General features: G+C 37.5%; 1 protein-coding gene across 1 annotated transcript in view; it reads left to right on the top strand.

Moving 5' to 3' along the window:
• Positions 1-11,606: 11,606 nt before the first annotated feature.
• Positions 11,607-14,067, top strand: part of LOC115924942 (protein SAND-like) — a 30,547-nt gene continuing 28,086 nt past the window's right edge. The window contains exon 1 of the mRNA XM_030987910.1: positions 11,607-11,693. Coding sequence (XP_030843770.1) covers positions 11,626-11,693 — 68 coding nt within the window. The 5' untranslated portion in view covers positions 11,607-11,625. The remainder of the gene's footprint in view (positions 11,694-14,067) is intronic.

The raw sequence follows: 14,067 nt of genomic DNA, 5'->3' as shown, positions 1-14,067 counted from the left end.
GTACGAATGGGAACTTCAAAAAGGCTGTATAGGAAATATCACTGTGACAAAGTGCAGTACAACTTTCCCATTCGTTCCAACACACAACATGACTTAAATATAATACTGTGACAAAGGGGGTAAGAGCACATTTTTTTTGGTCCCCCAAAATCGCAACGACTCAGCCAGCCGCTGAATAGGCGGAGGGAGGGGGGGGGGGTGCGTACTTATTTGTTTTTTTTGGGGGGGGGGGAGCGGGGGGGGGCACGTTCCTGTTTTTCAGTACATTTTTGGCGAATTTGGGGCTGATTTTAAAACTTTTTGGGGGACCGGGGGGCACGTGCCCCCTATGCCCCCCTGGATCCGCCACTGGAAGATCATACCGGCGAGCTCAGGCGACGGCAGGTAGTCTCGCCAAAGGGCAATTATTACCCTTTTTTAAATTCATTCCCGGTCTTGCCCTGAGGGCAAGAAAATACCTTTAAACGCGTATACCGGCGCGTACAGTGGGATTTTGAATGCTTTTTAAGAAGTCTACTTTTTCTTGAAAATGGCCCAAAATTGACGTTTTTAACTTCTTAATGCGGCACCGCGCGGACCGCGTCCAATCTAAGATAAAACATTCCTGTATAGGCATTTTCTTGGTCACGCATGCTTACAGTATGTTTATTCGACTGAGATCCCTGGGTATTTATTCAGTTATAATTTATGTTTGCCTTTATAAATAGTCAGACAAAGCAATAAATAATCAAAGTCTAATTGATTGTGACCTCTTTCCAAACTTTCGTAGCTAAACTAGCTAAGATGAACAAAAAACAAACACAAATCTCTTCAAAAGATCTAAATGCTTTTAAATATTGGTTTCCCTTTGTAAACGTCACTATAAGGAAGCACAAAGAAACGATATGGAATACAATTATGTTCTGCAGCAGCATTTACATTCAGTAACGACTAAACGATAATTTACTGTAGGCCATAAACTTGGTCATCTTTTTAAGGAAAGAAAATCCACATATAAGTATATTTCTTGAAAATGACCAAAAAAGAACATTTTAACACCTAAATACGGCACCGCGCGGACCGCGTCCAATCTAAAATAAAACACTCTTTATACGCGTTTTCTTGGTGACGCATGCTTACAGTATGCTTATTCAGTTATATGTTTGCTTGTAAAACATAATCAGGCAAAGCAATAAATAATCAAAGTCTAATTGATTGTGCCCTCTGTCCAAACTTTCGTAGCTAGACTCTTTGTGAGCGCGTTAACCCTAATAAGGCCGGGGGGGGGGGGCATTATGGCCCCCCCTCCACAATTTTCTGATTGCTCGGTAACGCATATGGATGGCGCCCCGCCGCTCGCTGACTTTTTTCTTTCGAGTCTTGCGCAACTTTTAAAATATTTTTTTTTGAAAATCGGACCTACGGTTACAAGGTCACGTGACCTTTTGTCTTTGCATGTCAGCCCGAAAATCGCTCATTTTCGTGATTTGTGTACAAAACATATGGAAAAGTCATTTTTCCTAAGAACAGATCAACCATGGGTTATTGGGTCTTGTTTACAGTTTAGGTGGTTGTTTTGAGAGTCAAAATAGTTGAATTGTAGTAAGAAATGAAATAAAACAACAACAACAATGAAAAACATAAGTTTAAAAAAACTATGAAATACTTAAGAAATTATCAAAACAAGGGATAACATAAGGAATAAGCTGGCTATTTCAAATTTTGTTGTCATATTATTATTTGGAATGGTCTAATGAATATATGTAGTGAAAAAGAATTCTTAAATATGAATAATATATGATTCATGGGTAAAAATATGATTTTTATTTGCATAAATTACCATAAATATGCAAATGAGTGAATTTTTCAAAAAAAATTAAATTATCATATTATTTTATACACTTCACTTGACATGCGTGCAAATTTTCGCGGCCGAGATCTTAAGGGGGGCCTTAATGGCCCCCTCCCCTCGGCCGTACTAAGACCTCAAATAGCCCGGCCTTTTTAGGGTGAAATTAAAGCCGTAAAATCACAGGCTGCCGTGTAAAGAAAAAATACGCGTACTGACAATTATGCCAATTCGAAATTCGCATAGCTATGGGGATCTCATAAATTTTATTTCAAACATTCATGAATCTATTATTATTTGTCCTATTTATTTCAACCTTTCAACGCTTTATTTAGCTTTTTTTCTGCTTTCATAGAAATAAAATCATTAAAAGAGTTGGTTAATAAATTTGTGGATGTCACAAAAGTAAAAAAAGGGTAAGATGAACAAAAGAACGAACACAAAACTCTTCACACACGCAAAAAAAAAAAAAAAAAAAAAAGAAAAATCGAAATTCTGAAGCAGCATGTACATTTGTATGCCATAAACTTGATTATCTCTTTAAAGAAAACAAAATCCACAAAAAAGTATTCTTTTAAAATAAAATCACTTTTAAAAGAAAACAAAGTTGAATGATAGTCCACTATAGGGCTGATCCACTCAATACAATTTTAGATCCAGATGATTCGTAATTGAACTCCTATTTTACAATAAACTTCAAGATTGTTTGTAGTTTTCTGACAATGGTTAGAACATCTTCCGGTACGGCGGTATATTTCATGTGGTAATATTCTCCCTTTAATAGTTGCGTCCCACTGTACGTTTAAAGGGACTTGGTAACATTGTTCATTTGACAGAAAATGGTGTTAAGGCAGTGACGTCAATGCTTGGTGCATGTACAATTAAAGAAAATCTGAAGGTTCGAGTAAAAACAGACAATCATCAATGATAAAAATTGGAAAAAAATGATCTGATCGATTCCTTAAATATCTCAACTATATTATGACAATCTAATTACATTTTAGGTGAATGTAAATTGTCACAAAACAATGAATTGGCTCTACCTGTATATACCATTCCAGACATGTAGGTGTTGACATTTTTTTTAAAGCCTGTCTGATGTCTTATTTTCATGGAAAAACGGTTGGAAAATTCAAAAATGGTTGGGAGAATTTACTGTTAGAGGGTGTTGCACAGTGACACCTTCAAAGAAAACCATAAATATCTGTGAGGTTTGAGAATTTCTTCAGGATTGTTTCTTGTTAGAGGATTAGTACAGTAGAAGGAATATAATAGGTAACATTTCATACAAAAATTACACAGTTTTTTCATCAACCTTGAACAATGTTCCCGAGTCACTTTAAACGTTTGTAAAGTACTATGATTAAATCACCGAAATTAGATTTAATAAAAGTAGCTATATCTCATTTAAAAGCAATTACCATAATATATTTATTGTTTTTCTCCGAAAAGCAATTAAACCAAGTACCAATTAACGGCCGAAAAATAAGTGCATGTTCTAAAGAGTTAAACCTGTCAGGTAGTGAGCGAAATGGTTTTGAATTTATTTGATTTGATTTATATAAGTATAGTTCTCTTACCCCATCATTTATTTTATATAATTTCCTTCTTTGTTTTCTTTTCCATTTCAAATTTTTCTCTCTCCCTCTTTCTATTTTCCCCATCTCTCTTTCTCCCTCTCTTCCACGCCTCCTCTCTCTTTCTCTCAAAAATAAACAATTATAACTTTTATTTGTTAGGCCTATCCTTTGGAAGATATCCTTGTAAAGATACATTTGAGAATAATCCTTCATTTTGGGATATTAATCAATAAACCGAATTCGAATTAAAAGTAGACCTCTCTTTCTCTCCTCCTCATTTATCTCTCTCTCTCTCTCACTCTCTCTTATCTCTCTTATTGAAATAGACCGGAGCACCCCACACCGTTATACGTACGTACATGTATTCGCCCCTGGCAATGGAAAAATGTATAGTACGTGCTTTAATATGAGTATTAAAATACAAACGTAGTATATTACATGACTAAAACAAATATTAAAATGAAACCAGACATCAAAGCTTGACCCCCTATCAGGCAGAAATTTGTTAATGTATTAAACAAACACTTCTAGTGGGAGATTGTATGCAGCCAAGCCATCAACAAATATTTGTGGTGCAAAGTTGCTAATTCTCACGTGACACACGTTGCAACATTGCTTAAAATAACTTCTCATTCTTTGTTAGGAAGACAATTGCCAGTAGCAAACAAATACAAATTAAAAAACACACATTTTTATGTCATAGGAATAATGATGACGATTGTCACAAAGGAATCAAGGACCTCATATGGAGGGTGAGCAGAGCGAGCATGCGCTTTGGGGAGTGAATGAAATCATTTAAGATGAAACAACATGTAACAAATTGTACAGATGTATGATGATAATACTACTATTAGTGTACTAATATTATTAATACAACTACTACTACTACTACTACTACGACTTCTATTACACTACTTCTTCTAATACTACTAATGGAAATTCTTCTACTACTTCTACTACTACTGCTAATAATAACAATTAAAAAAAATTATAGTAGTGATAATTTAAATAACAATAATCATCATAATAAAAAAATTAATGATACTACTACTAGCGTACAGACGGAAGGCTTGGTTGGGGGGGGGGGCAGTTGACCCCCAAATAAAATTCAAACGTGGTTTATTTCATATTCGATACTATGTGATTTACAAATGTTGCTGAATTAAAATGATTTTCCGTTTTTTTTCCCCCCGCTCATTTTTGCCCATTATGCCAGAGGCGGCACTTCCTGTGAGGGGGGGGGGGGGGGGCACTGCGACCCCACTTTTTCAGGTACACCCCCAAAAATAACTATCTAATAACTGTCCTTTTCCTCTTTTTTCATCTCTGATGAGTACGTCTTTTCAGGTGCAAGAAATTCCCCTTTTCACCTCTAATGTTTGCGCATTTTTACTTTGACTCGTGCACCTTTTCCTATTTAATAAGTGTACTTTTCCCGTCGGATAAGTGCTCCAGTTTGCCTTTTTTGTTTTTATATGAGCCCCTCCTCCTTTTCAAAATGGCTCTTTTCAACATCTGATAAATGCCCCTATCACAATCTGATAGATGCCCTTCTCCTTCAACAGATTCCCCATTTCCATTCTCACAAGTGCCATTTTCACCTCTGAAGCCTCTGATAATTGCCCTTTTTACTTCGACACGAGCACCTTTTTTTCTTCTAATAACTGTCCTTTTCTCTTTTGATAAGTTCCTACTTTTCCTTTCTCCATAACATGCACCCTTAATTCAAGGCGACTTACAGTCCCTTTTTCTTTAATTTTCCCTAGAGCTCGCTTGCTACGCTCGTTCGCATTATAGATGTTATAATTATGTTACTTATGCTCGATACTCATCAGGATTTTTTTTTTTTTTTTTTTTTTTTTTTTTTTTAGGGGGGGGGGGGTCTTCTTTATAACATATAATTTGTCGCACTAGGACCTCACAAATCTTTAAAATTGTATTAGCTCACGCCGTTCGCTCAAAAATTAATATTCAGACCATCACAGCCTACCGCAAGGTAAGTTGCTTAATAAAGCAAAGTCTTGTACCACGTAAAGAAAGAAACAAATATTGATATCATCCCTGGTATAATGTAATCACTATCATGACGATGTAGGGGTATATATTTATACCAATGTCAAAAAATGATGTAGGTGTCGTTGATGCTTCCCTTTGTAGGTGCCCATTTTTTGATGGTGCCCCCTTCCTATTGTGGAAGACTCGTGGTGGTGATTTTTTTCTGACCCCCCAAAAAAGGTCTTTGCTCATTGCGCCCCTGCTACTACTACTAGTACCACTACTACTACTACTACTACTACTACTACTACTACTACTACTACTACTCATCATCATCACTGCTACTACTACTACTACTATAGTAGTAGTAGTAGTAGTAGTAGTAGTAGTAGTAGTCATGATGATGATGATGATGATGATGATGGGGTTACCTCGATCAAAATTTGGAGGAAGATTGGACATGCCCCTCCTTCCTTTAGGCTATATAGGCCAGGAATCTGCATGTCCCTACATAAGATTTAACACTTTTAAGTTTAATAAAATTACCTTCCCACCTAATCTTTACCTGAAAGGATGAAAAATTACCGCTTGTTGCAAAAATCCCACTGTAAACAATAACATGAAATAGGTAAATAGAGATCACAGGGGGCTGGAAGTTGCTCCAAAAGCGCCAAAATGATTCTCTTTATACTTACTACAGTCAAGATGACTGTTTTAAACTATTTTCTGAGGTAATAGGAGCACGTAGTAAATGTCCCATTTGACATGCCCCACACCCACGATCCTATTATTTTGTTATAATACCAAAATGGAGATTGACTTCGCTCCCGTTAGCTCAGGGAACCATTTAAATCAGTCCCCTTAACTGTATAGTACGCAGGGTAACATTTGTGCCCGTCGGGAGCAACTTTCAGGGGTCTCTTTTTGTGGGTCGCAACGATAACCGTATTTCATTTTATTGTTCATGTGGGTTTCCTATACCAATTGAACGTTTCAGATAAAAGAATTGTTCTGAAATGCCTATTAAAAACTGTGGGGGCACTTCACAAGTAGGTAGTTTTTAAAGTCTCTGATCTAAACTGTTATCTGATAAATGTATACGTAAATGAAATTCTTATCTGATAAAGACGAGAAATTGCTTCACAGAGTGCGAATTCAAAACTGTGGGGGCACTTCACAAGTAGGTAGTTTTTAAAGTCTCTGATCTAAACTGTTATCTGATAAATGTTTACGTAAATGAAATTCTTATCTGATAAAGACGAGAAATTGCTTCACAGAGTGCGAATTCAAAACTGTGGGGGCACTTCACAAGTAGGTAGTTTTTAAAGTCTCTGATCTAAACTTTTATCTGATAAATGTATACGTAAATGAAATTCTTATCTGATAAAGACGAGAAATTGCTTCACAGAGTGCGAATTCTATCTCCGAATCTATCGCGGGATGGACTTTGTTTCACTTGGAAGGAATACGTTTGTCGCAAGAGGTACAACCGTCAAATATCGCTTTGAATGGGGGGGGGGGGGGGGGGGGGGTGAAACAAAGAAACCCAAAAACACACACAAACAGAGGGATTCCTTTATCAAAATGTTTAATAGGGGCGTCTGTTGTGTGATGACTGGGAATTGCACAACAGCTTAGGTGGCCTATTTTACCTATAAGCAGGGGCAGTTTAGTATGATATTCCGGAAGGCCATCAGTTTTCTTTGAAGTACATTTTGCCGAAAACATCTGTTAAAAACGAAAGGCATATTTGGCGGGGCTTGGGGGTGGGGGGGGGGGGGGGGACAGCAAAAACAATATATGCCTTCATCGCTATTTTTGTATAATGATTTAACGTGTTTATTTAACCGGCACACAGAAAGCTGAATAAATCAATCGCTAAACACGCTCTCCTTAAATAGTATAACTCAGAAGAAAATGAAACGCTCACACGAAGAAGGATGGAACAGAACTAATTTAATCTCCAAACTTATAATACACTACTGCTCATAAAGTTGGTATAAATTGTATACCCCAATTTATTGAATTGTTTTGACAATGATTTATTCCTAATAGATCTAGATATTAATATACATTCGCAGATTTTATTGAATAATAATTTGCCAGTGTTTGATTGGCATGACTGCTAAAGCATGTGTATGCTACTATGTTTATCAACTAGGGGACCTACGCCCTTAAGTCATAAATGACAGTAATGGGGATTAATGCCCCACAAAAGGGCACTAATATAGCACGGTTTTGATCCTAGGGCCTCACAGTTACGAGGCCGTTGCTTTGCCACTGAACCATGACTATACGCAGCGGGGGCTAGGGTAGGGGGCAGTTCCCACAAATAAAAAAAACCCAAAGAAAAAGCAATAAATTATCAATAATTCATTGCATTTTACCCCGGTCCCCAACATAAAAAAATCCTCTGTACGGACATGCATTATGGCTCAAGGCATGGGCATACAGAAGATTTTTTTTTGATGACTTTATGAGAACAGTGTATGTGCCAATGTACAAATCAGGCATCATTACAAACTTAACCAATCAGGAGAAAGTCACGTGAGAAGAGAAACCAATCAAGATAGATAAGGTTAGATAGTTCAAACTAGGTGAGAGGCGAATAGAACCAATGAGAGAAGAGAAAGTGCCTGTTGCTAGAGCAGAACAAGGTGATCCATGCATAGAGAATGAGAACACAACAAAGAGAACGGGTTGAAAGGTGAGGAAGGAAAAAGGGGGTGGCAGTAGTGTAGGTGAAAGGCTGCGCTTTAAGAGGGTGAATGAAATGAAGAATGCAAATTGTATAAATGAATATGTAATAGTGGATATGGAAGAGAAATGTAATAAATGAAATAAGACCTGGGGCGGATATAGGGGGGGGGGTAGGGTGTTTAAATATCCCTCCCCATATTACTTTCTACCCCTCCCCCTCCCAGACATACCACACACACACAATACCAAATTATTCGGGATAAAACACTATTTCATAAGATGTATAATAATTTACTGTTCATAGATTGCTTTTTTTTTTATAATTAGCAATTTTCTAGGTATAAACTTTTTTTTGACTCACACGCCGGTAGTCATCCAAACGTTAAAACTGAAAATGGTAGAAGTGTCTTTTCTTTTGAAGGTGTACGTAGTGCCAAAACCAAGCAGTCCTTTTGCACAAGTTATTTGAGAAAAATGTAAATAAAACCCAAAACATAGTTCACGCAAATAGGGACTCTGTAAAAAAATGGAATATAAAGTCCTTACCAATTACAGATTACTGTATTATTTTCTCAAAAGTATTCTACATACTACAAATTATGTATTCTTATGTTTAAACACTCTGTGACTGCAAGGATTCGTTTTCAAATTAAAACAAAAAATATGACTTTCTTGATTTTGTGTGACCGTGCTGAGTTTACATTTACATTCAAAATTGTATCTGTATTCTTTCTGACATATCATGTTTATTATTCGCTATGTAGGCCTAGATCTAGTGATATGTTTGTCTTTATTATCACGTATGTTTATGTTATGCAGGGCCCGCAATTAAGTATAACACCCGAAGACGAAAATCCCATTGAAACCAATTGAACACCATGAACACCAATTGAATTTTCAATTGGTTTCAATTGGCTCCAATTGGTTTTAATTGGTCTCAATAATACATATATAATAATACATATGATTTATAAGGCGCCAAATCCACTTGACAGTCAAATGCTCAAGGCGCAGCTTGTGCAAAAGCTGAAATACATACATGATACATTTATACAAAGTGCGATAGGAAAGGTACAGACATGAAAGGTAATGGTAATCAATTATAAGCTAAATTAAACAGATATTTCTTAAGATTGTTTTTTAACACTTCAGCAGAACTGCTATTCTTAACCCATTGAGGGAGAGTATTCCATAGCGAAGGCCCAGCATGAGCGAAGGTTCGCTCCCCCCCCCCACTTTGTTTTAACCCTAGGAGTAACAAGTAAGCCAGAGTTTTGAGAACGTAGCTCTCTAGAAGGAAAGTAATGCTTAATCAAGCCGATGTTATACTGCGGAGCAGAGCCATGTATACAGTAAAATAATAGCAAAATAATCTTGAAAACAACACGTTTTTCTACGGGCAACCAATGGAGTGATTTGAGGACTGGTGTGATGTGACTGTACTTGTTGGACAGGGTCACGACACGAGCAGCAGCATTCTGTAATCTTTGTAATTTTGCGAGTAGGTTGTGAGGCGAACTAAACAAAAGGCCATTACCAAAATCCAAGCGAGAAGTAATCAAAGCATGAGTAATTTTCTCAGTGGCACCACGGTTAAGATATTTACGAATAAAACGCAAATTGCGTAACTGATAACGTACTGATTTTAAGACATATTGAATTTGAGTAGACATTTTCATGTTTGAGTCGAGAAACACACCAAGGTTGCGACATACATTAGATAGGGTAATTTCATGTCCAGCAAGAGTAATTGAAGTGATGGAAGAAATCTTCTCTAACTGAGTCTCAGAACCATACATTATAGGTTTTAACAGGTTTCAATGGGACTTTAATATGACTTCAGATGGTTTCAATTGGTCCAGATTGGCCCTATTGGACCAATTGGCCCCATTGGTCCCATTGGGGGGGGGGGGGCACAGGGGGCACGTGCCCCCCGGTCCCCCCAAAATATGTTAAAATCAGTCCCAAATCCGCCAAAAATGCACTGAAAAACAGGGGCGTGCCCCCCCCCCGGCCAAATAAAAATTATATTTTTTTAAATTTAAAAATAAAAATAAAAATAAAACAAATAAACAAATATGCCAATGGCTGACCTAAAAAGGTGACCTTACCCCCCCCAAAAAAAAAGGTATCCTCTTACCCCCCCCCTCCCCCCCCCTCCCCGCTTATTCAGCGGCTGAGCTGGCTGAGTCGTTGCGATTTTTTGGGGGGACTAAAAATATATATATATATATATATATATATTATGTTCTCTTCCTTATCGTGTCCCCCCCCCCCGGCAAGAAATTCCTGGATCCGCCCCTGGGACCAATAGAAACCAACAGAAACCAATAGAAACCAACAGATCTACGTATCTCATGCATATTCTTTATTACTTTACACGTGTCACCAGGGGCGTACTCAGGATTTTTTCAAGGGGGGGGGGGGTTTAAAATCTGGCCCAAAATTTTGCTCCCGAAAATTTGAAAATCGCGCCGGCCAAAAAGTCGCTCAGTGGGGGGGGGGGGGGGGGGGGGGGGTAGTCCAAAAAAAAAATCGCAACGACTCAGCCAACCGAAAAGTCGCCCAACATTTATCATGATTTGTTAAGCAAACTTATGACAATGGACATCAATTTTGTGATTTCTATTTTCCTTCGGGAATTATTAACCAATAGATTATTTTGTCTGATCAGGTTACAATTACATTCACGTTTTAGCAATAGAAATATACTAACCAAGAAACAACATGTATATTTAGTATATATATATATATGGAACCAATTGGCAATTGGTCCCCATTAAAACCAATTGCTAGTTGATTTCAATGGGGACCAATTGCCCATTAGTTTCAATAGGTACCCATTGTTTCAATTTCCATGTACTCCAAATTGCCAATTGGTATTCAATTGGGATTCAATGGGGATTCAATTGGATTTTTGTCTTGTGACGTACTGATGGGCTATCCTGTTGAAATAAAACGAAAGAAATAAGTAAATAAAAAATACGACTACTGACGACGCGAGTTTGTTGAAATTATTTCTGTATTGTTAATTCTGAGGTCAACGTACTATAAAGCTATATGCTTTTTGTTGTTGACCTCTCTTTCTCATTATTTCTTTTTGTCTTATTCTATTGCTCTTCATTGTTTTCTATATATGATGCTTTGTTGTTTATTGTTATATAGTGCATGTATGTTGGTTTTATTGAGAGCTGAAAATAAAGACTGAACCGAACTGAACCGTGAACTTCTCCATAATTTTTCTTGCTTAATAATCTCCCTTGATAGTGAGGTCACGTTGCGACCTAGTAGAAAAGTTAGATTGAAAACTACTCTAATTCTATCCCTTGTTTATACGCTAGTGAATATGTTTTTTTGGCCGAGAATACTAGTAGTGAAACTCGCTGGCTCCTCTTGATATATTTTTTCATTGACAATATTTTTCAAATCCGATTTCGCTGAATGTTTTGCTTTCTCGACTGCACCATAGCCTCCTACGCGTAAGTACTAGGCGGCAACTTCATTGTGAAAGTAGAAAAAAAAATGGCCAAAGCAGCGTCTGCAGACGGGGAGGAAACAGTCGTTTTACAAGGAGAGGAACCAGGTGCAAGGTACTATAATTATGAGGAAGATGTCTTAAATTATTGTTGGTGTGTGTGGTAGATTGATTTTATGTTGAGTTTCCTTTTCGATTTGTTCAACTTCAAGCAGCTGGGTGTAGTCCCGTGAGTAGGGTATTGCGTAGCCTATCTCCAGTGCAGAGGTCGCAAATGAAAATGATTCAAACACGGCGTTTGGGTCATAATTCTATGAAATGTAAAGAGGAAGTGATTACATTTTTGACTCACAATTTTTTCGACTCCGCTGGGCAGCCGTCCAACCATGTCCAAATTAAAAATTTAAGAAGTCTTTGATGGGGAAAAAGGGTGATTTTTCGTCAGCGCTGGTCCGAGAATGAGGATCGTCCTCGTATTAGGGAGGCCAATGCCCAAATCTAACTTTTTAATTACTAATTTGTTTATAATAAAACAAACATTAAAAGAAAGCATTTTCTTTCACTAAGAAAACTCACCCATCTGCCGACTCCAGAAGTTCCTTAAAATAGGAGATATCCAGCTAGTTCCTATGACTTTTATGAGCTTCCTTCTAGAGTAAAGGAGCCGGTAATCGGCCAGCTCCCGTTTTCGGCCGATTGGTTGGATGCGAGGTAAAATCACTCTAAAATACATCGCTTAATAGCAAAACACATATCCCACACATACCATATCATGCCAGTGTCACTGAAGAACCACATTTGCAATGAAAAATATATCCTAAAATATCACATTTTAGCGATGTGTTGTAAAATTGCCTTTTGTAAGCCAAATTATTGTACCCTATTTCGCGGACGCGTAAGTTCATACATGTCTTGGATGCGCTTACGCGTCCGTCCGTCGCCAACCTCTCAAAGACGGGCCTATAAGAGTCCCGGACACAGGCCGTCACCTCATTCTGGAATCTGCTGAGCTGTGACACACACCCTTACTCCAGAATCACTAGCTTCCCGATTCATGGACTCCCGGTTCACCTCAAGACCCGGGAGTTAGCATGTTTTATTGTTAGCTGAGCATCTTCAGCTATGCTGAGCTATAACTGAAGGACAAGTAGAGATAATATAAGGTTAGTTTAGTGTTTAGTCGGTGTCTTGTCTTGTCTTCTTCATTTCATCCATTTCACCGCACCGTAAGTAAAACGGTGGTAACTCCGCCATCATTCATAACACTGCTATCATTCTACTCACCACCCGTTTTTACTTCATTGGCGCTGCGACTTTCATTCGAACTTGCGCTTGGCTATATTTTTCCGTTCCATTATATTTGTATTTTTCGTGTGTGTATTTCATTGCTGTGCACTGATTGTGATTTTACGGAACTTTCCGTCGCACGTGTCACACTTTTGAAGCGTGGGCAGCCATCTTGTTCTGAATACATTTTTGGTTCGCCGTGTGTATATTAGCGTGTATTGTGTTTACGTTTTCGTGTGAGCTCTTTCGAGTGTTCGCGCTAGCCTGGTATTACCAGGCGTTTGTTGTTTTTCGATTTATTTTACTGTTGCGTGTGCCTTGCTTTATTTTCCATTCTTATAACTCGGCATAGATTTATTCTACGCCGGTTATTTTGGTCTGGCATTTGTATTGTTCTAGTTTGTTGGATGCTGTCACTTTCGTGTCAGTATCAAATTGCACTTGCATTTCTGTCTCTTTCGAGTCCTCTCCTTTTCGTTGAAAGAAAAGTTGAGAAGGGGACAGAGTAGTTAAGAATTTCTGTCTCTTTCGAGTCCTCTCCTTTTCGTTGAAAGAAAAGTTGAGAAGGGGACAGAGTAGTTAAGAATAAATTTTAACTAGATAAATTAAATTAAGTTAATGCAAGTGATTTCACTTACTTGCATTTTTCTGTCTCTTTCGGTTCCTCTCCTTTTCGTTGAAAGAAAAGTTGAGAAGGGGACAGAGTAGTTAAGAATAAATTTTAACTAGATAAATTAAATTAATTTAATGCAAGTGATTGCACTTACTTGCATTTTCCTGTCTCTTTCGAGTCTTCTACTTTTCGCTGTAGAAAAGTAGGGAAGGGGACAGAGTATACTTAAGAATAAGTAACTAATTATTTTTTATTGAAATTAAAAATAATTAAGGTAGTTAAGACTTGGACTAAATTAATTAACTAATAAATGTGCATGTGTGTAGTTTTGCTGCATAAATTATGTGTACGTGTCATCGTAGGGAGTATTAATTTAATTCATTGAAATAAGCTTGGTTCCAATTTGGGATTTTATAAAGATCTGGAATTTGATCACTCTTTTTGAATTTCTTAACAAGGAGTTGTTAATTTCCTAACCTTGTAGTACCATAGTGGGGTTTACCAGCACTTTGGAGCAGGTTTTCTCGACTAGGTCTACACTACAGTAGTTTCGAGCTTGAGTAATTTGAATTTATTCAAATCTCTTAGC

Source organism: Strongylocentrotus purpuratus, unplaced genomic scaffold (genome assembly GCF_000002235.5).
Source record: "Strongylocentrotus purpuratus isolate Spur 01 unplaced genomic scaffold, Spur_5.0 spur5_scaffold_17, whole genome shotgun sequence".
Taxonomy (NCBI): Eukaryota; Metazoa; Echinodermata; class Echinoidea; order Camarodonta; family Strongylocentrotidae; genus Strongylocentrotus; species Strongylocentrotus purpuratus.
The sequence above is the reverse complement of the archived record's forward strand: the minus strand, read 5'-3'. Positions and strand labels throughout refer to the sequence as shown.